At 52.0% G+C, this 26,806-nt stretch overlaps 1 protein-coding gene across 1 annotated transcript in view; it reads right to left on the bottom strand.

Annotated features, from left to right (window-relative positions):
- Positions 1 to 438: 438 nt before the first annotated feature.
- The window catches only part of CHRND (cholinergic receptor nicotinic delta subunit), a 31,029-nt gene continuing 4,661 nt past the window's right edge, over positions 439 to 26,806 (bottom strand). Inside the window, exons 3-12 of the mRNA XM_083442252.1 lie at positions 26,250 to 26,294; positions 25,692 to 25,801; positions 23,942 to 24,097; positions 23,028 to 23,143; positions 18,781 to 18,981; positions 17,998 to 18,109; positions 17,050 to 17,164; positions 14,850 to 15,054; positions 10,230 to 10,348; positions 439 to 1,584 (exon numbers count right to left, since the gene is read on the bottom strand). Coding sequence (XP_083298378.1) covers positions 1,402 to 1,584; positions 10,230 to 10,348; positions 14,850 to 15,054; positions 17,050 to 17,164; positions 17,998 to 18,109; positions 18,781 to 18,981; positions 23,028 to 23,143; positions 23,942 to 24,097; positions 25,692 to 25,801; positions 26,250 to 26,294 — 1,362 coding nt within the window. The 3' untranslated portion in view covers positions 439 to 1,401. The remainder of the gene's footprint in view (positions 1,585 to 10,229; positions 10,349 to 14,849; positions 15,055 to 17,049; positions 17,165 to 17,997; positions 18,110 to 18,780; positions 18,982 to 23,027; positions 23,144 to 23,941; positions 24,098 to 25,691; positions 25,802 to 26,249; positions 26,295 to 26,806) is intronic.

The raw sequence follows: 26,806 nt of genomic DNA, 5'->3' as shown, positions 1-26,806 counted from the left end.
TCTGATGGTGTTTCCTGCTTGGCAGGGGGTTGGACTCGATGGCCCTTGTGGTCTCTTCCAACTCTATGATTCTATGATTCTATTCTATGATTCTAAGTGGTGTAACAGGAACAATATTACCTTAAACCCCCCAGCAGGAATGTGTGGAAGCTCACCTGCCAAATGCGCACACAGAATAAAGATCAGATCTGAATGACCCATTTGCAAAATGAGCTTCATGTCTGGACGAGGGGTGGGGGATAAATTCAGTTCAGCTTGCATTCTAATGTGTACCTACCTAATTTGCTCCTCCTGATATGATACGCAAACTGAAACACAGCCATCCTTTAAGCTTTGTGCTTCTCTAAATTTTGCAATGTAGCATTCCGACCAAGAATGTGCACAGAAATTGGTATAACAGAGGAAAGCATGCACTAAAAAGGCATATATTTGCGAAAATAACATTAAAAATGCAGTTTATTGCTGAAAATGTCTTGGAAAATGTCTATATTAGTCAAAACTGCATACAAAACTGAGTATATGTTGGATAAATGCACACTGACAATTTTTCACAAGGACTCTTTAAAAAAAAGCAAACTGATATGCGGGGAACTGAATCTAAGATTGGAAAAAATAGAAACTGGCATAGATTTGTCCATCAGGAAACACTTTTACTCCCAAGTAAGTGTGTATTGGACTGCAGGATGTTGAAAAACTGCATCAGGAAGTAGTGTTGGTGAAGGCACAGGCATTGCCCAATAGGAGCTATGCATGGCTGGCTTTTCCATAGTTCAAACTAAACCACATTTCTTTTTAAAAAAGAGGGGTGGTGGTGGTGGTCATATAGCACCTGCTTTTCATGCAGAAGGCCCCAGATTCAATCCCTGGCATCCCAACGCAGGGCTGGGAATGCCCCCTCCCCTGAAGAGCTTCTGCCAGTCAGTGTAGACAATATTAGGCTAGATGGGCCAAGGGTATCTGACTCTACATAAGGCAGCTTATAATATTTCTATGTCACGTGCAAGAATTTACCAGTGATGGAAAGAGATACAAATTTTTGTGTGGAACGTAGTGAGGGTGGTTTTCCTCACCCAGAGACACATTGCCTAAGAAAAGTTACGTCAACCTTTTCCCCCTTGCAATCCAGGACTCTTCTGCCTGCATGTTCTCCCTGTAGTTTCGAAGCCAGCACTTGGGAAACACAGCTTTTATTGTGCCACAAGGGACAAGGCAGAAAAGCAGAAACAATTTAAGAGAATGCAACACGCCAGCTGGCTTGGGAGGCGAGTGTGAGTTAGTACGGGCTGCGTCCCATCTCACAGGTAAGAGGAAGGGAAGAAGACCGGCTCTCAAATGGAGTCGAGGGCCTAGTGCAGCCCTCTGAATCTGGGGAGATGGGGGTCAAGGGTCTCCCCTCCAGCTCTAGATGTAATTCTTGTTCGCTTCATTGTAGTCGTAGGGATCCCCTTCGAAGGGCAAGGGCGGAGGGTGGTTGTAGGACCCGTTCAGGAAGATCCACAAGGTGCCGAGGCTCAGAACGGGCATGACCAGGAAGAAGCAAAGGCGGTCCACCGTGCGGGCAATGCTGTTCCAGTTATCTATCTCCTGCCAATGAAATCGCAAGGTTCGGAAGGGCCCAAAGACCACAAAATCCCCCCCTGCCCCAACCCATGTACAGAGGTCAAGGGCCAACTCAAGCATACACAAACCTTCCCATTTCCCGGTCGATGCATACAGTACATTCTGCACCACAGCCTGACACAGAAAGTGAGGGTATCCAAGGATGCCCTCTTGACAGCTGGGCTGCGCAGCAGAGAATAATGGGATTGTAGAGAGATTGTAGATTGTTTAGGGAAGCTTTTAATGTTTGATGTATCACAGTATTTTAATATTCTTTTGGAAGCCGCCCAGAGTGGCTGGGGAAACCCAGCCAGATGGGCGGGGTATAAATAATAAATTATTATTATTATTATTATTATTATTATTATTATTATTATTTAGAGAAGGGAAACCGAGGGTCATCTAGTCCAACCCCCTCTCAACTAAAGCATCCATGACAGATTACCATCCAGCCTCCGCGGCACATGAGCCAAAGGCTGGTCCTGTCATTCCATTGGTGTGCACAGCCAGAGATGAAGGATGCAAAGGGAGGGCAGGGCTCAGCTGGGATACAGTAGGCTCCCAACTTGAGGAGAGGTTACATTTTGGCAGGGGGTGGCGACTGTGTGGTGTGATAGCCTGGGACTCGGGCTTGGACTCGGAACCAGAGGAGTCTCAGTCTGCACTGGATCCTTTGCCAAAGGCATCATCTGAACCAAGTCTGGGGCCTGATCCTGAAGGGTCCCAGTCTGCACAGGTTTCCCTGCAACAAACACCAGCTGGGCCAAGTCCGGGGCCTGAGCCTGGCTCCAGATGCGGGGATGACCTCGTTGCCCTCAGCTGGGCCATCACTTACAGCTGCTCCACTACCAGTTGGGTCAGGGGAGGCTGAGGCAGCCTCTGGGTCTAGTAACCCACCGACGTCTCCCAAGCTGCAGAGACTGAGGTCTGAGAGAAGGAGAGACCTGAGTACTCGCAGGAGGAGTGTTCACCTTCGGGTGAAACAGGGAGGTGAGTCGCCGGGGGATCAGGACCACCCGTTACCCCGACAAAGATAAAAGGCTGTCGGACCCTGTCACAGGTTGTGGGAGCAACATTGCTGTTTGCTAGAACATGCCTGAGATCCTGTACCTGTCCTTGCCTGGTTTCCTGCCTCGTGTCCTGCCTTGGCCCTGTCGGACTGACTCCCAGCGGAACCTTTGGATTCTGGACCAGACCTGGACCAGCACATGTGGAAAGCCAAGACGGCACATAGTCATAGTGTTATGTACTGAAGTTCTCACCCTGGGCCAGCAGGGGGATACTGTAGATAGTTATGCAAATGAAGGATCGAAAGTGACGTTCAGTGATTGGATAGTTTTAGAAAGTTGCTACAGTTACGTGTTCTGGAGCTCTATATAAGCAGGCTGACTGAGCTCTTCAGTTCAGTTCTGTTCTGGCCTTGGAATAAACAAGAGCAGTTTGAAGAATCGCTGTGTCTTCTGATATGTTTGCCCATGACTTAACACATAGCAACCCCGGAACTGCCCCTGTGTGGCCATCCTTAATTTCTCAAAGCTGGCACGCCAGGCAGGCTTTGCTCCCCACGAAACCAGAAGGCAGAGAGCCTCCTAGAGCCAAACAGACCTTCCCAGAGCCCGGGAAGCAACGTGGAAAGCTTAGAAGTCATTTCTGCGGCAGGAAAAGAGCTTTTAATCTCTCCGCCTTGCATGCACTTAATTTGTGTGGTGTCAGCTGACCAGCTGCAGGATGTGTAAAGCTGCAACCCCACAGTTAAATGCGCTGCAAGTTGCGAGCCTGCCGTATTGCGAAATTGCAGGTACAGGCTTGGCATGTACAAAGTCCCAGGTTCATCCCCAATGGCATCTTCCGGGAGAGCCATTCCATAGCCCTTGCCGGGAACCCTTAAGAGCAGCTGCCAGTCAGTGCTGCACAGCACTGAGCTATATGGAGTAATGATCCGACTTGGTACAAAGCCGCTCTAATATAATCATTACTATTTAAGATGCTTTAACATCATTAAAAATGGTTGTATGTTTGGCAGAGATTTAGCCTCAGTCCCTCCTAATCTCCTGGATCCAGCAAGGGTTAAAATCCAGCGGAGCATCCAATTCCCAGAGTTCCCTGGGAAGAGGGGGTTTTAAATACTGTATTTTTCGCCCCATAAGACACACTTTTTTCCTCTTAAAATCTTTTCCCCCCGGGGCTGGCAGTGAGGGAAGCTCGGCTTTCCCCACCGCCAGCCCCACAAGTGTGGAGAGCAGCGGAAAGGCTGCATGCAGCCTTTCTGCTGCTCCCAGACCTGCTCTTTGGGTTGAGCAGCTCTGGGGTAGCCCGCGAAGCCTCCGCAGGGCAGCTGCACCTTATGGAGCAAAAAATACGGTATTTTTTGGGAAGCCGCCCAGAGTGACTGAGAATGTGCTGGTCCCGGGGGTAAGGTACCTTGGGTGTAGCAGAGTCCACACGAAGAGGGGCAAGGTCCGAGGCAGAGTGCCGGGCGGTGAACAGGAACGCTGGAACAGGAGGCTGTGCAGGGAACAGGAACACCGGATGGTCGGGGACAGGAGGCCGAGCAGGGAACAGGAGTACCGGATAGTCAGGAACAGGAGGCCGAGCAGGGATCAGGAACGCAGGAAGGTCCGAAGCCAACAACGACGTTGCTCCCGCAACCTGGGGCCGGGCTGACTGGGCTTTTATCCTCTTCTAAGGCCAGGGGCGGTCCCGGCCCCCAGGAGCCCCGCCTCCTCTGGCCTTAAGGCGAGCACTCCTCCTGGGGGCAACCAGTTCCCTTCGCCTCTCTGCTCTAAACCTCTGCAGATCAGGAGAGGCCGAAGGGTTACTGGGCCCTGGAGGAGGCTCACCTGTGGCCACTGAGTCGTCAAGCCTCTCTGGGGCCAGAAGGGCTTCACCTGGGGCCAGCTCCTGATGCACTGCCACAGGTGCAGGCTCTTCAGCATCTAGGCCTTGCCCCAGTTCAGCCGGCCCTGGAGGCGGGGACTCCTGTGCAGGCCGGGATTCCTCTGTTTCATCCTCCGAATCGGAATCCCAGGCCATCACACCATCCCCCCTCCCAGGCCCCCCCCTCAACCGAGGGTCCGGACCCGGCTTGCCGGGGTACGTCGCATGGAACTCTCGGAGGCAGGCAGGTGCGTGGACGTTGGCCGCAGGTTCCCAGGAACGGTCCTCCGGTCCGTACCCCTTCCAGTCAATGAGATACTGCAGCTTTCCCCTGCAGTATCGGGAGTCCAGGATGCGTTCCACCTCGTACTCAGGCTCTCCCCGAACCAACACTGGCTGCGGTCGGGGACGGTTCGGGTGGAACTCGTCGGGTGGGGCCACCGGACTCAAAAGGGACCTGTGGAAGACCGGGTGAACCTTCAGGGTTGCGGGTAACCGGAGACGAAATGCCACAGGAGAGACTTGGTCTACGATAGGGAACGGGCCGGTGAAGCGGGCGTCCAACTTCCGCGAAGGTCGAGAGGGGTGGAGGTGGCGAGTGGAGAGCCAAACCAGGTCACCGACGCGAAGTTCCGGCCCCACCTGGCGGTGGCGGTCGGCCTGGGCCTTGTACGCTTCCTTGGCCTGGTGCAGTTGCTCCACCAAAAGCTGTTGCTGGGACTGGAGCTCTTGAAGCCACTCCGTCACCGCCGGGACTGCGGATGTCGGCAGCACCTCTGGAAACAGCCGTGGATGATAACCATAACTGGCCTGGAACGGGGTCTGCTGGGTGGACGCATTCACCGCGTTATTGTAGGCGAACTCCGCCAATGCCAGGTGGTCGACCCAGTCATCCTGCTGGTAGCTGCAGTAACACCGGAGGTACTGCTCCAGCACCGCGTTCGCCCGTTCCGTCTGGCCATCGGTCTGTGGGTGATAGGCTGACGAGAGGCAGACCTCCGTCCCGAGGGTCTGGTGTAGTGCTTGCCAGAACCGGGATGTGAACTGAACGCCCCGGTCGGACACCACACGCTCAGGTAGGCCATGCAGGCGGAAGACATGCTGAAGGTACAGCTGAGCAGTTTCCTTGGCTGTGGGTACAGATGGACAGGGAGCGCAGTGCACCATCTTGGTGAAATGGTCGGAGAAAACCAGAAGGCAGGTACAGCCACGAGACGAGGGTAAGTCCACTACAAAGTCCAACGAAACCGTGTGCCAAGGGTGCGGTGGAACTGGCAATGGCTGAAGTAGGCCGGGGGGTCGCCCGGTAGGTCCCTTAGCGCGCCGGCAGACATCACAACCAGCAACGTAGCGAGCCACGTCAGCCTTCAGGCGGGGCCACCAAAACTCTCGACTGACCAGATGGGTGGTCCGATACCGTCCAAAGTGCCCCGCTGCTGGGGCATCATGGGCCATCCGGAGAACCTCCAGCCGTAGTGGCCCTGGCGGGATGTACAGACGACCGTGGTGCAGCAGAAGGCCCTGATGCAGGACCAGCCCCGGATACTGTGGGCTGGACCCTTCAGCCAGCTCCCGGAGTCGTTCCTGGGCCCAAGCGTCGACCCGCTGCTGTTCCCGCACCCGAACCTGCAGTGGCTGCGCCTCCTGGGTGGCCAGAAATGCAGCCGGAGGTAGGATCGTGGTGGGTTCTGCTTGCTGTACCGTGTCTGCGTTGTCTTCAGGTTTCCGGGACAGGGCATCCGCCTTCTGATTCTGAGAGCTAGGGATGTAGCGGATCCGGAACTGGAACCGGGAAAAGAACAACGCCCACCGGATCTGTCTTTGGTTCAGCTTGCGGGTGGTCTGGAGGTACTCCAGGTTCCGGTGGTCGGTTCTCACCTCCACCGGATGTCGTGCCCCCTCAAGATGGTGGCGCCAGACCTCAAAGGCTACCTTGATGGCCAGTAGTTCCCGCTCCCACACAGTATAGTTACGCTCCGCTGGTAGGAGCTGGCGGGAATAGAAGGCACAGGGTAAGAGTGGCGCTTCAGGACCAATCTGTTGAGACAAGACGGCACCGAGAGCCGTACTGGAAGCGTCGGTCTCCACCACAAAGGGTCGAGAGGGGTCAGGATGTTGTAAGATTGGTGCCCTCTGGAAACAGGCCTTCAACCCCTGAAACGCCTCCTCTGCCTCCTTGTCCCAGGAAAACGGCGTCTTTGGGCGCAGTAGCCGGGTCAACGGGGTGGTGCGATGAGCATAATCAGCGATGAAGGTCCGGTAGTAATTGGCGAACCCCAGGAAACGCTGTAGGTCCTTGCGGTTCCGGGGTGCCGCCCATTCTTGAACCGCTGTCACCTTCCCCGGGTCCATTTGCACCCCATCTGGAGAGAGCCGGTGACCAAGGAAGTCCACAGTCCGCTGATGGAACTCGCACTTGCTGAGCTTTGCGTACAAACGGTGCTCACGCAAGCGCTGCAGCACGGTCCGGACATGTCCCTCATGGCGGGCCGGGTCACGGGAGTAAATCAGTATGTCATCCAAATACACCACCACGTACTTGTCTAACAAGTCCTGAAACACGTGGTTGATGTAGCGTTGAAACACAGCAGGCGCGTTGCACAAACCGAAAGGCATAACCAAATATTCGAACTGCCCGTACCGGGTCCCAAACGCTGTCTTCCACTCATCCCCGGCTCGGATCCGAATCAAGTTGTAGGCCCCCCGGAGGTCCAGCTTGGTGAACACCTGTGCCCCTTGCACCCGCTCCAGCAGCTCCGAGATAAGGGGCAAGGGGTACCGGTCTGGGACGGTAATTTTGTTCAGGGCTCGGTAATCATGGCAAGGGCGGAGTTCCCCACATTTCTTCTTAACAAAAAGCACCGGTGCCGCGGTGGGCGAGGTGGAAGGCCTAATGAACCCACGCTCCAGGTTCTTGCGCAAGAAGTCCTGCAAAGCCTCGCGCTCTGGCTCTGTTAGGGAATATAAGCGACTCACTGGTAAAGGCGCTCCGGGTTGGAGGTCTATGCCGCAGTCAAAAGGCCGATGCGGCGGCAGCTGGTCTGCCCCCCGTTCCTCGAACACGTCCTGGTAGTCCTGGTACACGGCTGGGAGCGTGGGTGCTGCCTCCTCTGAGGGCGCGGACGCCAGCGTTCCGGATTGAGCATGGGAACATGGGACTGGGAAGTGCACGGTCCGTTTGACCCAGTCAATCTGAACGTTGTGGGCTTCCAGCCAGTCCATCCCTAGCACCAGGGGGAAGCGGGGCATAGAGGCAATGTCCAAAGTTCGCAACTCCCGGTGCTGCTGGAGACACAGGACCAGAGGCTGGGTCTCCTGAGTAACGGCACCTGACCGCAGAAGTCGTCCGTCAATCGCTTCCACCTGGACCGGTACTGGCTTGTTCCGAAGTGGCACCTGATGATGGGCGGCAAAAGCAGCGTCCATATAGGAGCGGGTTGCCCCTGAATCTACCAAAGCATGGGTGAGGATCCAGGGCCCACCTGGAGGGTATAAACGTACCGAAACCATAAGATGTTGCAAGTCCATTGGTGCGGGCCCATTCTGTACGGTTTGGGACCCCCGGTAGCTAGGGCCATCAGCTACTGGGGTTGGCGGTTTCCCTGCGGCTGGCGTTTCTCAGGGCAGGACCGAGCGAAGTGTCCACTTCCGCCACAGTAAAGACAGAGATTTCCATCCCGACGCCGCGCCTTCTCTGCGGGGGAAAGGCGTGGCCGCACTGCCCCGAGCTGCATAGGCTCCTCCGTTAAATCAGTTGTGACCGTGGGGCTGCCGGAAAAAGCTGGTGCCGTGAACTGGAAGTGTCGGCGACCCCGGGCCTGACGACGATCCTCCAACCGGTCGTCTATTTGTAGACTCCGTTGAATGAGAGTGTCCAGCGTGGTGGGGCGTTCCATTGTGGCCAACTGGTCCAGTACCTCGTCCGAAAGCCCTTCGAGATACTGGTCCCGCAGTGCCGAGTCATTCCAGGTCAAGTCCTGTGCCAACAGCCGAAACTCCGTGGTATATGTGGCCACCGTGGACTTGCCCTGTTTCAAATGCCGAATCGCCCGGTTGGCTTGACTCTCTTTCTGGGGGTTGCCGAACGCGGCCTCCAAACGATTGCAAAACCCCGTATAGTCTGCCAGCAAGGGGGAGTCTTGCCTGAGTAGCGGCAACGCCCACTTGGCCGCCTGGTCCTTTAACAAGCTAATCAAAAAGTGCACCTTGGTACGGTCGTCAGGAAAGTTCCGGGCTCGCCCCTGAATATACAGTTTGGCCTGGGCCAGGAACATGGGAAAGCTGGCCGGGGCTCCATCAAATTTCTCAGGCAAAGCCACTGGGTACTTGCCCGGAGCCGGGGCGTCGGCCCCAGGAGCCGGTAGGGCTTCCAAGCGTTGCTGAAGTGCCTCAACCGCGGCACTGAGCTGCTGCACGGTGTGAGACAAGGCCTGATTCTCCTGGGCCAAAGCCACCAGTGCAGCCGCCTGTTCAGCCATGGCCTCTGGCTCTTCCCGAACGCACCCCTACGAAGGGGGAGTGCGGGAGGTGGCGGGAGCAAACTGTGCTGGTCCCGGGGGTAAGGTACCTTGGGTGTAGCAGAGTCCACACGAAGAGGGGCAAGGTCCGAGGCAGAGTGCCGGGCGGTGAACAGGAACGCTGGAACAGGAGGCTGTGCAGGGAACAGGAACACCGGATGGTCGGGGACAGGAGGCCGAGCAGGGAACAGGAGTACCGGATAGTCAGGAACAGGAGGCCGAGCAGGGATCAGGAACGCAGGAAGGTCCGAAGCCAACAACGACGTTGCTCCCGCAACCTGGGGCCGGGCTGACTGGGCTTTTATCCTCTTCTAAGGCCAGGGGCGGTCCCGGCCCCCAGGAGCCCCGCCTCCTCTGGCCTTAAGGCGAGCACTCCTCCTGGGGGCAACCAGTTCCCTTCGCCTCTCTGCTCTAAACCTCTGCAGATCAGGAGAGGCCGAAGGGTTACTGGGCCCTGGAGGAGGCTCACCTGTGGCCACTGAGTCGTCAAGCCTCTCTGGGGCCAGAAGGGCTTCACCTGGGGCCAGCTCCTGATGCACTGCCACAGGTGCAGGCTCTTCAGCATCTAGGCCTTGCCCCAGTTCAGCCGGCCCTGGAGGCGGGGACTCCTGTGCAGGCCGGGATTCCTCTGTTTCATCCTCCGAATCGGAATCCCAGGCCATCACAGAGAAGAAGAAGAAGAGTTTGGATTTGATATCCCGCCTTTCACTCCCTTTAAGGAGTCTCAAAGCGGCTAACATTCTCCTTTCCTTTCCTCCCCCACAACAAACACTCTGTGAGGTGAGTGGGGCTGAGAGACTTCAGAGAAGTGTGACTAGCCCAAGGTCACCCAGCAACTGCATGTGGAGGAGCGGAGACGCGAACCCGGTTCCCCAGATTACGAGACTACCGCTCTTAACCACTACACCACACTGGCGTAGGCCCGGCCAGATGGGCGGGGTATAAATAATAAATGATAATGGTGATGATGATGATGCTTAAACCCCTCTGGGAACTGTAGCTGCGTGAGGGCAGCAGGGGTCCCCTAACAACTCTCAGCACCAAACAATAAACTACAGATCCCAGGATTCTTTGGGGGAAGCCAGGACTGTTTAAAGTGGAATGATACTGCTTTAAATGTGTAGTGCGGACGGGGCATCGATGACTGTTGAGGAGGAAGGCACTAGCAAGGAGCTGTGGGCTCAGAGAAACCAAAGGTAAACCAGGGATGAGCCGTGAGGCTTCTGCCAAGCCCACCTCATTGTAGTCATTCTTGTCTCGCGTGTGCTTCACGATGAAGTTGGCTCCCGTGATGGCCGGCTTGATCTCATTGTAGAGCTGTTCCTGGGTGCCCTCCACCCCGTGGGGGTTTGGCCCTAGCGGATAGAGAGGAGAGAAGTGGTGAGCAGGTTATGTCCAGGAAACGGGGGGGGCGGGGGCGGGGGTTCCTCACAAATGCAGGGTGAAGGCAGCCACCGAGAGGGCAGCACAGAATTTGGGTCCCAGCTCTTGGATCAAGCAAACTGGGCTATGATGGGTGGAGGGAGGAATTCAGTTCAGTTTGCACTTTGGGGTGAAGCTACCCAATTTGCGGTTTCTGGGGGGACCTGAACTGAAACGTACAGCCATCCTTCACAGCACAGTTCTCCAGCCACGCAGTGGGCACAAAAATATGTCGGCTGCATATAAAGTCAGTATCAAATAAATAACAACAACAATAATAATAATTTTTTATACCCCACCCTCCCCGGCCAGAGCCAGGCTCAGGGTGGCTAACACCAATATACTCACAGTAAAAATAGGGGGGAAGGAACCAATTTAAAATACAGGTTAAAATGCAATTTAAAATGCTGCCTCATTTTAAGAGTAGTCGATAGATCAAGACCATAAGGGGAGGGAAACATAAGGGTCAGACTGAGTCCAAACCAAAGGCCAGGCGGAACAGCTCTGTCTTGCAGGCCCTGCGGAAAGATGTCAAGTCCCGCAGGGCCCTGGTCTCTTGTGACAGAGCATTCCACTAAGTCGGGGCCAGTACTGAAAAGGCCCTGGCCCTAGTTGAGACCAATCTAACCACCTTGCAACCTGGGACCTCCAAGGTGTTTTCATTTGTGGACCTTAAGGTCCTCCGTGGGGCATACCAGGAGAGGCGGTCCCATAGGTACGTGGGTCCTAGGCCGCATAGGGCTTGAAAGGTCAAAACCAACACCTTAAACCTGACCCTGTACTCCACCGGGAGCCAGTGCGGTTGGTAAAGCACTGGATGAATGTGTACCCGTGGCAAGGACCCTGTAAGGAGCCTCGCCACGGCATTCTCCATTTTGGGGAAGCAAAAGCACATTTTATTGGGGAAAACTTCTTTGCAGAAATGTGCATATTAAGCACAGCTGGCAGATTCATCCATCCGTAATCAAGATGACCTCAGTGGACTCATAATCAAAAAGGGGCTTCATGGAATCCTAGAACTGTAGAGTTGGAAGGGACCCCCGTGGTCAACCCCCTGCAATGCGTCGAGAATATCCTCTCTGATATTTGGAGCTGCTGCTGGGGTGCAGGGCCCGTTGTCAGCCCCAGAGAGGCCTCCCCTGGCTACCCACTGGAACCAAACCTGGGCCACAGCGTGACTTGGGTGGCCATGCAGTCTACTTCACAGAGGACAGTCCTCAGCTGCCTTCTTGTGACCCTAGTAAGCGAGGCTTCAGTGGGGGCGTCAAGAGTGTATGTACTGTATTTTTCGCTCCATAAGACGCACCCCCCCCCAAAAAAAGTAAGGGGAAATGTCTGTGCGTCTTATGGAGAGAATGCGTGGTCCCTGGAGCCGAATTGCCCAGGGGCAAAAACAGATCATCCTCTTTTTTTTGAAAGAGGGAAGCAGGTGTTGAAACAAAGCCGCTGATCGTTTGCCAATTGGGGAGAGAGATAAGGGACGCTAGAGATAAAGGAGGCTGCCTGGGAGTGGGGAGGTGAAGACAGCAAACTTGCAAAGGGGGGAAACAGGAAGACTAAAGCAATAAGGAGAGAAATTAGGAGAAAAGGAGGAGCAAAAAACTGCTCCAGCTAAGGAAAAGACATTAAGGCAAACAAGAGGGAAGGGAGTGTTGAAAGGAAGCAGCTGATCGGTGGGATCGGGACGCTAGCGGAGGCTGCCTGGGAGGGGGGAGGTAAAAACCCATGGATTTTTGCATTGGGTGACCCCAAATTCACCATCAGATCACATGTCTGTGGCCACAGCATGAACCACAAAAATCATACATCCACTGTTTCGTTCAGGGTATTTATTTTCTTGCTTTCCTCCTCTAAAAACTAGTGTGTCTTATGGTCAGGTGCATCTTATGGAGTAAAAAATACGTTTCGCACTCAGGGCGGCACCTTCCTGTTTCGCCTCAGGCGGCAAGATGGGATGGGCCACCTCTGCCTCTCTGCTTACAGGGGCTCTAATCTGCCCAGGGTCGGCTGAGGGTGTTTTGAAGACGCCGCAGTCTGGTTTGCCACTGATTTGCAGGATTTCTGTGTTCCCTCTGCAGTATTTAACTTATAAATTAGTCGGCATGTGAATCGTTGCCACTGAGTTGGCTGCATAACATTTTTGGAATAAACATTCCACAATTTACAAGCAGATGGGTGTGTGCGATCACGGAGGTCCCTTCGCTAAGAAGTGGGGGCTGCAGAAAAGGGGCTCAGGCTCTCCTGTCCCCCCCCCCCCCCATTGCAACAACCCTGCAGTGTTCACGAATGCAGATTAGCGCATCGTCAATGCCCGGGCTTTCAAACATTTATCTATTTATGAACAATATTTCTAAGCTGCTGTTCTGATAACAGCAATAATAAAAAGCACAGCCCACAGTGGCAGCACAAGGCAGGCATAAAAAATTTACAACCCAAGCGTTTACATCCACCAGCTAAATTTACAGTCTATAAAAACAATATTCGAATTTCCTGGCAGCCAGTGTGTTTTGGAGATGGTGCTCTGGTGTTAAATAAAAATTCAGTTTGAACTTGAGCCACGGTGAACCAGGGCGGAGGTTCTACTGACTGGACACACAGGTGTGTGCCAGTTTATAATTCTTTCTAAACTTTCCTTGCTTTTCACATCTGACCCGATGTGTAATTATAATGCATATTTTATGTAAGTTGGTTAAGACTTTTTTAAGGATCATCACATCCTGGTGCAGAAGCCTGTCTCAGGCCTGTTCCAGTTCTCATAAAAAGCAACTAAAGGAGGTTCCACTAGGATTCAGTGGTGGAGACCTACATTGGCTCCCAGTACATTTCCGAGCACAATTCAAAGTGTTGGTGCTGGCCTTTAAAGCCCTAAATGGCCTCAGCCCAGTAGACCTGAAGGAGCGTCTCCAGCCCCATCTTTCTGCCTGGACACTGAAGCCAAGTGCCGAGGGTCTTCTGACAGTTCCCTTGCTGCAAAAAGTGAGGTTACAGGGAACCAGGCAGAGGGCCTTCTCGGTGGTGGCACCCGCCCTATAGAACGCCCTCCCATCAGATGTCAAGGAAATAAACAACCATCTGACTTTTAGAAGACATCTGAAGGCAGCCCTGTTTAGGGAAGCTTTTAATGTTTGATGCTTTATTGTATTTTTAATATTCTGTTGAAAGCTGCCCAGAGTGGCTGGGGAAGCCCAGCCAGATGGATGGGGTATAAATAATAAATTGTTGTTGTTGTTGATGATGATGATAACTGAGCATTCAGGTGCTGCTTGAGGTATCTGGTTGGCCGCTGTGAGAACAGGATGCTGGGCCAGATAGACCAAGGGTGGAGGAGCCTCATGCTGGTGGGCGGGGGGGGGGGGCGGGAGAGAAGTCCAGGCCTCTCCCTCTGGCCCTTGGGAGTCTCCCCAGGCCACACACCTCTTCCCCCTCTGCTGGAGTGTTTTTGCCTGACTGGACTATGTCCTAGAACTCTGACCATGCCTCTTACCTGCGTGGACTGAGGGGAGAGGGGCATGTGAGTGGGCATAGAAACCAGCCTCCTTTGCAACCGTAAAACCCACTTTTGTCTCTGGCCCCACCCACCAGGGATATAAAAAATAATAATTTTATAACTTGTGCCTCCTTGTTTCTCAATTTGACCCTTTTACCCGGTTTTACAGGTTTTGTGGTATTTTAGGCTTTGTGACTTGACATTATTGTTATTGAATATAGTTTTGTGGTTCTTTATTGTAATTGTTACGTGTAAACTGTTTAATTATCATTTGCTGATATTTAATTCTACTATTATAGTCCAATGGATGATTGAATATTGCTTTGTTCAATATAGGTTGTTCATTTCAAAGTTATGTTTTTGTTATGACTTTTGTGCATTGGATCAGGTTGCTATTAGGTGGGTGATCTGTCTTTTTTGCTGTTTCTTCAGCTTTGCAGACTGCCTTGTGCAAAGTAATACAGAAAGACGGTATACAAATTAAAAATGAGATGGAACAAAATAAAATACGGTCATACCTCGGGTTAAAGGCGCTTTGGGTTAAATCTTTTCAGGTCGTGTCCCGCGGCGACCCGGAAGTACTGGAAAGGGTTACTTCCGGGTTTCGCCGCTCGCGCATGCGCAGACGCTCAAAATGACATCACGCACATGCGCAGAAGCAGCAAGTCGCGACCCGCAGGCGCGGGTTGCATTCTGCTCAGGTTGCGAACGGGGCTCTGGAATGGATCCCGTTTGCAACCCGAGGTACCACTGTTTGGCCCGCAGAAAACTGTTGAGAAGAGCATGTGTTCCCTTGGCTTTGTGCCAGCAGGGCCCATGTTCTCATGCGCCTGTCCTGCCCTCTGTAAGTTCTGCCTCGTCTTCTCTTCAAGCCCTCTGAGACGGTGGCCCTCTTCTGGCCCCCTGGGAGCAGCGGCCACCCTCTGCCCCCCCCCCCGCAAGCTCACTGGCAGGGGTGATGCGGCTAGCCAAGCCGTGCCTCTCCGACTGCTTCTCGAACATCAGCTCGCTGCGGGACTTGACGGTGAAGTACTCCTCCGCCTTGGCAATGTAGCCCACAGAGCTGCATCGCCGGATCACCAGCCTGTGTTCGGGCTCACTCTCGGCCGGTTTGGACATGCGGAGGAGGCGAGGAAGGGTCTCCAGGAAAACCTGCAGCGTTGGGGAGACAGGGAAGCGGAAAGGTTGGGGGAGGTAGCGTCATAAGAATTCTAAGCACTCAAATATAATTTAAATGTTCATAAATGTCCAAGGCAAACACACGCATAAGTATATAAACCACGTGTCTGAAACAGTGCAGGAGAGCAATCCTGAAGCCATTTTGACTCTCTCAAATATTCCTCTGCCTTCCCATAGTCTTTTTGCTTACAAATCCTGTTTTAAGGGCACATCTGTGTATGAATAGGGTGAGCCTGCGACCTGGACTCAGGGACTAAACATTAACCATCACAAAAGAATGGCCAGGCTGCCCAGGTAAAGCATCAGTGACCATTATCAGGTATCCTGGCAGGCAGGATTTCTGCTGTAGACCGCCTCCTTCTGTGATGTATGTATGATGTTTTGGGGGGTGGTCTTGGGCTACAGGGTGGTCAATTTCAAAAGTCTATATAAGGGCTTGCATGCCATTGTTCAGGGTTCTCCTCCCTCCTGCGTGTGGTGAGTGGGGACCCTGTTGCAACAGATCAATAAAGACCAGGCTTACTAGCTGCTTTGCTTCTCAATATTCTCTGTTTGGCGTCTGTTATTTTCTCCCACCGATAGGGGACCCACTTAAGGACTCTATGTGGGCTCTTGGATAAGGGAAAAGGAGCAGTTTTTTCTTATAACAGTTGGGAGGAATATCCCATGCCTGCATACCCTCCAATATTCCCCTGATGGAAATCAGGGCACGTAAAATCGGGATGTCCATCTTTGGGTGCCGCAAAACACAGCAAAAACACAGCACCACTGCAAGAACCAGTGCTGGCTGCAAGCACCAGCTCATCCTTGGGACTTTCTGGGATCAAATCATAAGCCAGGGCGGCTTCTGTAATTCTGGGAATAAAAATAGGGATGCTTGGAAGGTATGTTGCTGCTGTGCATTGAGGTCTAAAAACTGGCCTTCAACCCACGAAGGGGTCTTGGAGGCCTCCTTGTGGAAGAGATTAGTCCTTGGGGACAGGCCGTAGCTCAGATGGTAGAGCGTTTGCTTGGCATGCAGAAGGTCCTGAGTTCAATTCCTGACAACTCCATGTAGCACTAGGATCAGACTTCAGGGCAGCTGCCTACCAGCCCCATCTGGTACTCCGGCTGAGACCCTATTTGCCTGTCTGGCCAGAGTGGTGCATGTTCTGGTTATCTCCCACTTGGACTACAGCAGTGTGCTGTACATGGGGCTACCTTTGAAGGTGAGCCGGAAACTACAACTAATCCAGAATGCGGCAGCTAGACTGGTGACTGGGAGTGGCCGCCAAGACCACATAGCACCGGTCTTGAAAGACCTTCATTGGCTCCCAGTACGTTTCCAAGCACAATTCAAAGTGTTGGTGCTGACCTTGAAAGCCCTAAATGGCCTTGGACCAGTATACCTGAAGGGGCGTCTCCACCCCCATCGTTCAGCCCGGACACTGAGGTCCAGCTCCAATGGCCTTCTGGTGGTTCACGCCCTGCGAGAAGTGGTTACAGGAAACCAGGCAGAGGGCCTTCTCAGTGGTGGCGCCCGCCCTGTAGAACACCCTCCCATCAGATGTCAAGGAAATAAACAACTATCTGACTTTTAGAAGACATCTGTTGGCAGCCCTGTTTAGGAAAGTTTTTAATGTTTTATTGTGTTTTTAATATTCTGTTGGGAGCTGCCCAGAGTGGCTGGGGAGGCCTGGTCAAATGGGCAGCATATAAGTAATGTTGTTGTTGTTGTTGTTGTTGTTGTTGTTGTTGTTGTTGTTGTTATCATTATTATTATTATTATGTGTAGGGAATAGATGGTCTGACTGGGTATAAGGAAGCTTTGTGGCCTAGTGGAAATTTGAACTCCACTCTCCAAGATGTCCTACTCTGACACACCAACCACTATGCTACACTGCCACGCTGGCGGTATTTCCTGGATGCATGGTATGTGGGATTTACACATCTCCACCCCATCCCTGTTACCTGGCCCTCACAGCTCACCTCTTTGGTCCAGTCGGTCAGGATGTGGGTGCTGGGGGTCCGGAAATGGATGTTGAGCTCTGTGACGATGGCTACCCCCACGGCAGTCACAAGCAGCATGACAAAAAGCAGGTACCTGCCCAGGGAAGGGGAGAGAGGCAGAAGGTGCATTTGAAAGAAATGGGGGCCAATATGTCAGGCTTCAGGGAATCACCTTCCTCGCCCATGGCAGGTAAGATCAAACGAAAGGAATGACTTACCGGTTAGATTCTTTAATAATCACAGTGAGAGACAAAAGAACTCGTCTCCCTAGAAATGGTGGTGCTCCCAATTAAGGGTGACTCCCCGCTCCGTCCCTATTAATCTACGTCACTCCTACGTCTTGTAATCTGAGTTTGTACGCTCTGCGCTTTCTGTTCTGAGACTTTCTGAGCTCTTCTCGACCTTGGGGAGGGCGGTGGAAGAATGCTACCCAAAGACTGTGAATCTGTTAACCCTCTCTCACCCAATAGTTCTTCTTCTAGCTGTTCCCCATCCAGTATTTCCCAGCTTCTGCCTTCGGAACTATGCCCCTCTGCAAACCACTGTTCCAAATCTATACTGTCCTCCTGCTCCTGGGAAGATTCAGGATCAAGGGGAGGGGGTAGCTCCCACCATTCTTCCTCAGTGCAGCCTTCCTGACGCAATATTTATGTTTTCAAATGATGGCGCCCTGCACAGCTGCTGCCCCATTCAAGAGCCTTCCAGGCAGCTGCACAATTCATACTGAACGATGGAAATAATCTGACTGAACAAGGAAGGGGGAGAATGCAAAATAATAAGGATCACAAAGGGGCAAGCAGGCTGAGAACACAAGGAAAGGCTAGCTGCTAGATCAGGAGGTTCAAGAGGGAGAGCTTAGCCATCATGGCTGGTAGACCCTGATAGCCTAGTCCTCCAAGTTAGTTTTCCAGGCAGAGCAAGACTTACTTGCCAATGAGAGGGATGGCTAAGGAGGTGGCTGGGAGACGCTGGGAGATCAGCAGCAAGAAGACAGACTGAGCCAGCAGGATGGAGATGGCCAGGGTCACCTTCTCCCCACCTGGAAGGCACAAAAGGAGGAGCAGAGGGGAGTTTAGCTGCTTTTTTCTAGGAAGCAAGACATAGAGACTCACACAAATAGTATGAGCGCTGAAATCAACTGCAACAAACAGGAGCAATGAAAACTCAAAGCACACCTGTGCAGGTAGAAGACAGGCCTTGCGGAACCTGCCCCACTAAAAGAGGCTCCAAATACCCGAGAGCCTTCAAATTAAGGGTCAAAAGGCTAGGAGACGGTAAAAATAAAGAATAAGTTGCCTGGCACCTGCAGATAGAAAAAGATAGTGCCAGGTGTGGCTCCCTGGGGAAAGTATTCCACAAACAGGGGGCCACCGCTAAAAAGGCCCTTCTAGAATATCGCCACCCTCTGGGCCTCCCATGGAGGAGGACGACAGAGGAGAAACTCAGATGATGATTGCAGGATCTGGGTCAGTTCAAGAGGCAAATCTTGAGGCATTGGGGTCCTGAGCCACATAATTCTCTATAGATCAAACCGGAACTTCAAATTGAGCCCGGAACTGGTGCTACACATCCCACCCTCATTAGCACATGCTTCAGTAGGGATAGCTCAGTTGGTTAGAGCAGTGTGCTGATAATGCCAAGGTTACAGGTTCGATCCCTGTCTGGGGTGGCTGCATACAGGGTTGGACTCGAAGGTTAGATTTTGCTCACAGTCAGCAGGCAGGTAGAAAATCAGGATGATCATGAAGGCAATGAGGATGCAGGGGGTGACGATGTTGATGATGTAGAAAAGCGGCTTGCGCTTGATGATGAGGTAAAAGGTGATGTCCTGGTGCTTGTTGCTGTCACGAGAGGCGCACGGGTCAGTGTTTTTGCGGGCCGGCCTGTGAATGATCTCCCATTCGCCATTCTCTGGATAGGGGAGAGAGAGAGAGAGAGAGAGAGAGAGAGAGAGAGAGAGAGAGAGAGTATGCCGCAGTTCACAGGAACTCAGAATGGAGAGGGCTCCTAGCCATTGGAAGTACGGCAGCAGCATTAATTCGGTTTGCAACTTAAAGTTTAATTCTGTTAATGTTAAAGTCAACGAGCCATGATGGCAGTGTTGCTTAGCAACCAGTCGGACTGGCACAATCTCTACTGAGGTAACACATGCTCTGGTTGGCTGCGTGGTTCTGAGGAAGTCTTCCCTCTGTGTGTCTGGTTGTGCATCTCCCTGCTATGTACAAGGCTGTAAGTAAGAAGGACAAAACCTCTCTACTCCTTTCTCCTCAATCTTTTTTTGCGCCAGCGGGCTCATTTTGGAATCTGGAGAAAGTGCCAGGGGGGCGCCAGTCACAATATGGCTGCTGTCGAAATGTAGAGGGGCACAATATGGCTGCTGTCGAGGCGAAGCATAATACAAAATGGCCACTACATCTAAAAGAGTAGGAATAAGAGACAGGCATCCCCACCACCAGTGCAAAAAGGCACCTACATCAGCCAGTGCCACACAGTCCCAGAGAGACGCTCCTCTGTTCAGAATGGATGTGAGGGCAGGCATCCAGTCCTGACATCCAGGATAATGTGTGATATAATACGATAATCTTTATTGTCACTGTCCCATACAGAACAACAAAATTGAAAAAAAAATCTACATTAGACATTCAAAAACCCACAAGCCTGCTATCCCAGCCTGGTTAGCCCCCTAAAAACTCTGATACCCCATAATTAAATACAATATACTCCCATAGAGACTACCTTACACTGCGTTTAAAACCAAAATTGCATTTGGATAGAAACTGTTTCTCAGGCAGCTAGTCCTGGTCTTTATAACCCTGTACCTTCTTCCAGAAGGCAGAAGCTGAAAGAGATCATTTCCGGGGTGCGCACTATCCTGCGCTATCTCTGCCGCTTTCTTATGGCACCTGGAAGCATAGATTTGATCCAAGGTGGGAAGAGTGCACCCAATTATTCTCTCCGCAGTCTTCACAACCCTGGACAGCATTGTTTTTTCCCTGGCCGTGCAGCTCCCAAACCACACACAGAGACCATAAGTTAATACACTCTCAACAGTGCAATGGTAAAATGACATCAACAGGTCCTTTGAGAGATTATTTTTCCAGAGGATTCTCAGAAAATGTAACCTCTGCTGTGCTCTCTTCATCAGGTCTTTAGTGTTTTCTCCCCAGGTTAGGTCGTCTCTCAACTCCATTCCCAGAAATCGAAACACCGAGACCTGTTCCACGCACTTCCCCTCAATAATGAGTGGCTGAATATTCAATTTACATTTCCTAAAGTCCACAATAATCTCTTTATGCATATGCTCAAGGGGACATTTTCAAGGCAGCAGAGGCCGAGCCAGTGCAAACTTGAACCGAGCAGGAAGATTAAACCATCTCTTCTCTACTGTTGAGTTTTGAGGGGTTATTGACTTATCAGCCTTCATCTGCAATGAGGTTAGCAGATGGGAGTCCTGCAACAAAAAAGCTGCAGCACGTCTGCTGAGGACTCCAGCCACTCCATCCCATCCCTTCTCCCCCTGCCCCCCACCAGCTACACAAAGCGACGGCACGCAGCGAATTGGATCCGAAAGAGGGTGAATTACCGTGCTATTACTGGATCTGCCAAATGGAGATGCTGTGAGGATCACAACAAGATAATTGTGAGAAAGCGCTTTGAACGCTCTGCAAGTTCCACATAAACGCAAGGAATTATTATTTTGTATTGACGGGCCGTGGTTGCAAAGTGCTGTCTTAATGCTTTATTGTCTTGAAACTCTGCACAGGGACTCCCTTGAACGCCGATAAGTAAAATTACTCCCGAGCTCTTAACAGGGGTGTCGTGAGCATACAAGGAGGGGGGGACAAGGCCCATGAACCAGGAGGGAGGCAGGCAGGCAGGGTGGACATTTGGCATTCTCCCAGAGAATGCTGGGAGATGTAGTTTCATTAAGGGTGCTGCCACATTGTGGCTTAGGGCCCTCGTGTTTATGGGACCGCCTCTCCTGGTCTGCCCCGCAGAGGACCTTAAGGTCCACGAATAACCATAATTTAGAGGTCCCGGGCCCTAAGGAAGCCAGACTATCCTCCACCAGGGCCTTTTCAGTGATGGCTCCGACCTGGTGGAATGCTCTGTCCCATGAGAATAGGGCCCTGCAAGATTAAACCTCCTTTCGCCGTGCCTGCAAGACAGAGCTATTCCGCCTGGCCTTTAATTTGAATTCAGCCTGATCTTTTATTCCCCTTCCTTCCCTCCCCCTCCCCTTTTTATTAAGATTACCCGCTCTGGGACCCCACAGCTAATTCTCCCCTGGTCTTCTCGCTGGCCCAAGTAGGACTAATTCAGTCAGCTAGCCCTGGTGACTATCTAGTGTTTAGTAGATGGATTTCCCCTAAATTGATTTCTGAACTTTGAATTTTATTATTATTAATGTTTATATACTGTATGTTATGCTGCTTTTACAATTAAGTGTTTTAAATTCATTGTTAGCCGCCCTGAGCCCGGTTTTTGACCCAGGAAGGGCGGGGTATAAATAAATTATTATTATTATTATTATTATTATTATTATTTATTATACTCCGTGAGAGGGTAAACTACAGGTCCCAGGATTCTCTAACCGAAAGATCTAACCTCAGGCCCTCCAAGCCACTCTTTCTGGCCCTTGAAACTTTACCCATGCCACACCCTTCTCCCTTGCCATTCCCTCTCCTGGCCCTGCTTCATGACCACCTTGGCTGCTTCTCCCTGAATGAGATGTGTCCTTGAACCCTGACAATGCCTTCCTGGAGGAGAGAAAGGTGTGTTGTTGTGTCAAAACTAGTCTACTGTACAGGGCCGGATTTAGGTTTGATGAGGCCCTAAGCTACTGAAGAGGAAGGGGCTCTTTATATGTCCAGCTGTCCTTTGTCAACAACAAATTGTCGCCTTATTTGTGTTGAATATACAGTCATACCTTGGGTTACAGACGCTTCAGGTTGCGCGATTCCGGGTTGCACACCGCGCTGAACCCAGAAGTACCAGAACAGGTTACTTCTGGGTTTTGGCCCTTGCACATGCGCAGAAGCGCTAAATTGAGCTTTGCACATGCGCAGAAGCGCCAAATGGCAACCTACGCGTGCGCAGACGCGGCGCTGCGGATCGCGAACATGCCTCCTGCATGGATCACGTTCGCAACCCAAGCACCCACTGTATGCTATATGGTAATTTATGGCCCTAATAGTTATCTAAAGTCATAACGGGATCAAAATAAATAAATTATGTATTACATAAAATCAATCAGTAGGCATAAGACTCATACCCTTAGTCTGTGCTGCCTGATCATCAGTCTACAAGCACTCTTTAATATTACCCAACAGGTACAACAGCTTGAGCTACATTCAGTTGTGCTGCACTGCAGTCTGCAGCTGCCTGCTACATGTTGCCCTGCCACCAGTCCATGCAGAATGTAGGCACCCTATATATAGAAATGAGCAAACCAGTGATATTTTAGGGAGCAGGCTAGCGGGCAGAGCCCATTACTTACGTCATAGGAGCCTACACAACACAAAACACTGTTGCTGTATATAGGTTTTATTTTATTTATTTTTTATCTTGTGGAAATGTACACCCACCTTTTTTTTTTTTTTTGAAATGTACATCCACCTTTTCCCCCCTTTAAATTTGTTGGGGACCCCCAAGAGTGCGGGGCCCTAAGCGATAGCTTGTTTAGCTTATACATAAATCCGGCACTGCTGCTGTACAAAAGTGAAAATTGCACTCGTTGCTCCGCCCAGTTTGCCTCTAGCCCCGCCCACCGCCCACACGTGGCCCTTGGCATGTTGCCCAGATCGGAGTGCAGCCCATGGGGTGGATAATCTTCCCCCAGCCATTGAGGACGATGGTTCTCTGCCCCACAACTTTGAAAGGGCATGGTTGGGAGACCTCCCCCCACCACTGCTGACCCCCCTATAGGAGGACATTCCCCCCTCCCCCCCACTTACCGGTGAATCCTTCCGGGTCGATGGTGATCCACTGCACCACGTACGCCTTTTTGGTCTCTTCGTCTATCTTCGACATGAGTTCCAGGTTGATCTCGTTGGCGCTGTACATCAGAGAGCTGGGAAAGGCAGGCGGAAAGCCAGTCAGCAGAGAATCCTGTGGCAGAAGGTTCCACGGATGCCTTTGAACCGTCTCTGCCCCACCAAGCAAACTTCATAAAACTGACGGACGGTCTGTTTGAAGCCTTTAAACCCCCCCGCCGCACACACACGGGAACCTCAGGCCCAGCGACCCCCCCAGACCTCAATAGCCGTGACTCCTGCAATACAGGGGGTTGAATTAGAGCAGGGATGTCCAACCAGTAGATCGCAATCTACCGGTAGATCCCCGGCTGAACCTGGTAGATCGCAGGATATCCTAAAAAAAGCTCAACAACAACTTTGGGCAATCCATCCACCCCACACACGCTCCTCCAATGACAATGGGTAGATCACTGCCAGATTCTTTTATACTGGGAGTAGATCACAGTCTCTGGGGAGTTGGACGTGCCTGTATTAAAGGGAACCAATTCTGTGATCAATGTGTACCAAAAAGGAGAGAGCGTGCACTCGACAGGGTAAAGCGAGCATAGCAATACGTATATTACCATCTGGAAATGCATTAAACGAGGGGAAATGGTTTGCCAAAAAAAATGTGTGAATCAGAATAATAGAATCATAAAACTGTAGAAGGTGTACCCCGGGGGTCATCTAGTCCAACCCCCTGCCGTGCAGGAATCTTGCTCCCAGCGCTGGGCTCGAACCCATGACCCGGAGGCGAAGAGTCTCGCACTCTACTGAATGAGCCATGTGGCAGTTTCTAGGGACCCAACCACACGCGCCGAAGAAGCCCGGCAAGGGGGCTGGAGGTTCCTCACGTGAACTTCAAGGTGCAGTTCTGCCAGTCGAAGGGGAAGTAGTTGACGTTGATGGGGCAGGCGCTGCGGAAGATGGCGGGCGGCAGCCAGTAGACGCCACCATTCGAGGAGAGGAGGATGTTGGCGTCGTAGGTGGCCTCAAAGGTCCCGTCATTGCTGCAAAGGGAGAGGGAGCTGTGGGGCTGAGAAAGGCATTGTCCTCCAGGAAGCAGGGAGGATGCAGAGACACTAAGACAAGCTAAGGCGATCCTCCCGTCCACGCAGGCGTTTCTGCTCACCACGTGGAACCGTGGCCTCTGTCCTCCCTCTGAAACCAGACCTGGCCCACCCAGGAGGTGAAGTGAAGCTGCCATCTCAGTCAGCGGAAGTCCCTGAGGTGTTCCCCCCATGAGTGACACCCCCCCCACCAGTGGAGAAGTTGCTTTGGTGCCGATTTCCAGGACGATTATTATTATCGTATGTTTCGCTCCCTAGGACGCACTTTTTCCCTCTTAAAAACTAAGGGGGAAAGTCTGTGCGTCCTATGGAGCGAATGCAGGGGGGGAGGCAGGCAGGAAAAGCCCCCAAGAGCCGCACACAAGCTTCGCGTGGCTCTTGCGGGTTTTTCCCCAGGAGGGAGAAGGGACTGACGCGGTCAGTCAGTCCCTTCTCCCTCCTCTCGGCTGGAGAGGCTGTGCAAGGCTAAAGAGGAAGCCAAGGCAGCTAGCGGGATGGATCGCACTCACTGCCTTGGCTTCATTAGCCACGCTTCTTTAGCCGCGCTGGAGAGGTTTAGCTCCCGGCTGGAGAGGTTGCACGGCTATGGCAGAAGCCAAGACAGCCAGTGGGGTGGATCCCACTCGCTGTCTTGGCTTCTTTGCTCTTTGGGGCTGGGGGGGGGTGGGCTTCCCCCGCAGCCCCGAAACTGCTCTTTGGGGCTGGGGGGGGGAATAATATTTTTTCCCTTGATTTCCCCCTCTAAAAACTAGGTGTGTCTTGTGGTCCGGTGCGTCCTATAGAGCGAAAAATACAGTACTTCTTAAATCTGTATACCGCCCCCTTCATCCGTAGATCTCAGGGAGGTCAACAGCATAAAAATGCTAATATAAAAATGCATAATGCACAATCAAAACAAAGACAAACGAATATCCCACCCCCTCCGACCACCCGCTCTCACAAACACATTTAAAAGGGTATCAGATGTCAATCACTATGCAAGCTTTAGTAGACATCTGAAGGCAGCCCTGTATAGGGCAGCTTTTTAATGTCTCATGTTTTATTATGTTTTTATATATGTTGGAAGCAGCCCAGAGTGGCTGGAGCAACCCAGTCAGATGGGCAGGGTACAAATAACAAAATTATTGCTGTTATTATTATTATTATTATTAATTAAAGGCCTGGTTGCCACCTAAAGGAGTATAATGATGGCACAAGCCGAACCTCCCTAGGGGGAGCATTCCACAAATCTTGCAAGATCTCGTGGGGCGTTCAAGATATCGTGAGATTTCGGCGTGATCTCGCTGGAAAACGGCGTTGCTTCTGACCGTGGAGATTGTGCGGCAACGATAGGGCCGGGCAGCACTTCCCATTTTGCCTCTGGTGGCAACACAAGACATGCCACCCTTGCCCTGCAGCCCATGTAGGAAAGAACCAGCCTGGAGGGAGACATAGCCTGCTAAGGTTCTGCAGAGCCAGCTGCCTCAGAAAGCAGAGGGGCATGGTGGGGTCCCACTGATTTGGCAACCCTAAGGGCGACTTAGCTGGTGCTTACTTGTTCTCCAGGACAATCTGAGGCAGCCACAGCTTGTCCGGCGGCAGGCGGAGCACACTGACGCCGCCAAATTCTGTCTCGTTCCATTTCAGCCGGTAGTCCATCCACTCCTGCGGGGATTTACTTTATTTTAATTACCTGCAAAAAAAATTCTATAATGCCAACGTTAAGAGAAATAGAGAAAATTCGCGGCAGCAAACAGCGTGAGATCAACAATGAAGTTACACCCTCAAAACAGAAGCCTAATGCGCCATCAATCAGGAGTTCAAATTAGCACATCAGCTCAGCTGGAGGTAATGAAGATATACAGTAGTACCTTGGTTCTCAAACGTCTTGGTCAGCGGTCCGCAACCTAAGGCCCATGGGCCACAAGCGGCCCATGGGGGTGGTTTTGCATTACTTTGTATGGGAAAGCGCACTTTGGTTTTGGAACGCATTGGTTTTGGAATGGACTTCCGGAATGGATTAAGTTTGAGAACCAACACACACACACACAAACTTCAATGACCAGGCTTTGATTTGGGTTGGAGGAGCTGGCAGGGGCATTCTGCTACTCACGTGCTCAATCCAGACATTGCTGGTGAGAGTTTCGTCGGCCTCTTTCTGTAACAACACACAATAAGGGAGGATCAGACCCAGCGGCATGGGAGAGAGTTGCGAGCCCCCCCAAAAGCTCAACAACTTTGAGCTGCCCCCCTAAAAAAGGCTCAGCAACTTTGGCCTGCCCCCCCAAAATTGGGGGTGCTGGGCAGTTTTTGCACCCCTGCGCCGCATATGCTAAAGACAGCCCTGGGTAGCATCGCTTTTGTCGCAGAGGATGCTGAGGCTTTGAAATTAGGCTGCTCCGATTAGGAGGAGGAGAAGAGGGGAACAGGAACACAGGAAATTGCATCACACCAAAGCAAACCGTTGGTCCATCTACCCCAGACAAAAGGCAACGGTTCTTCAGAATGCACACAATAAATTTATGGGGATTGCAATTGTAAAATTGGGACGGGCTTTGGGGATAATCTGATCTAACCAGCAGGGCAGGATCTGCAACACAGGACGCAGATACAGTAGCCCTGCGGTGATGGCCATTGCCTGAGGTGGTTTTAAACCAGAGCTTGGACAAA

The sequence above is a fragment of the Podarcis tiliguerta genome (assembly GCF_965153285.1).
Source record: "Podarcis tiliguerta genome assembly, chromosome: 5".
Taxonomy (NCBI): domain Eukaryota; kingdom Metazoa; phylum Chordata; class Lepidosauria; order Squamata; family Lacertidae; genus Podarcis; species Podarcis tiliguerta.
Note: the sequence above shows the minus strand (reverse complement) of the source record. Positions and strands in the feature narration are given on the sequence as shown.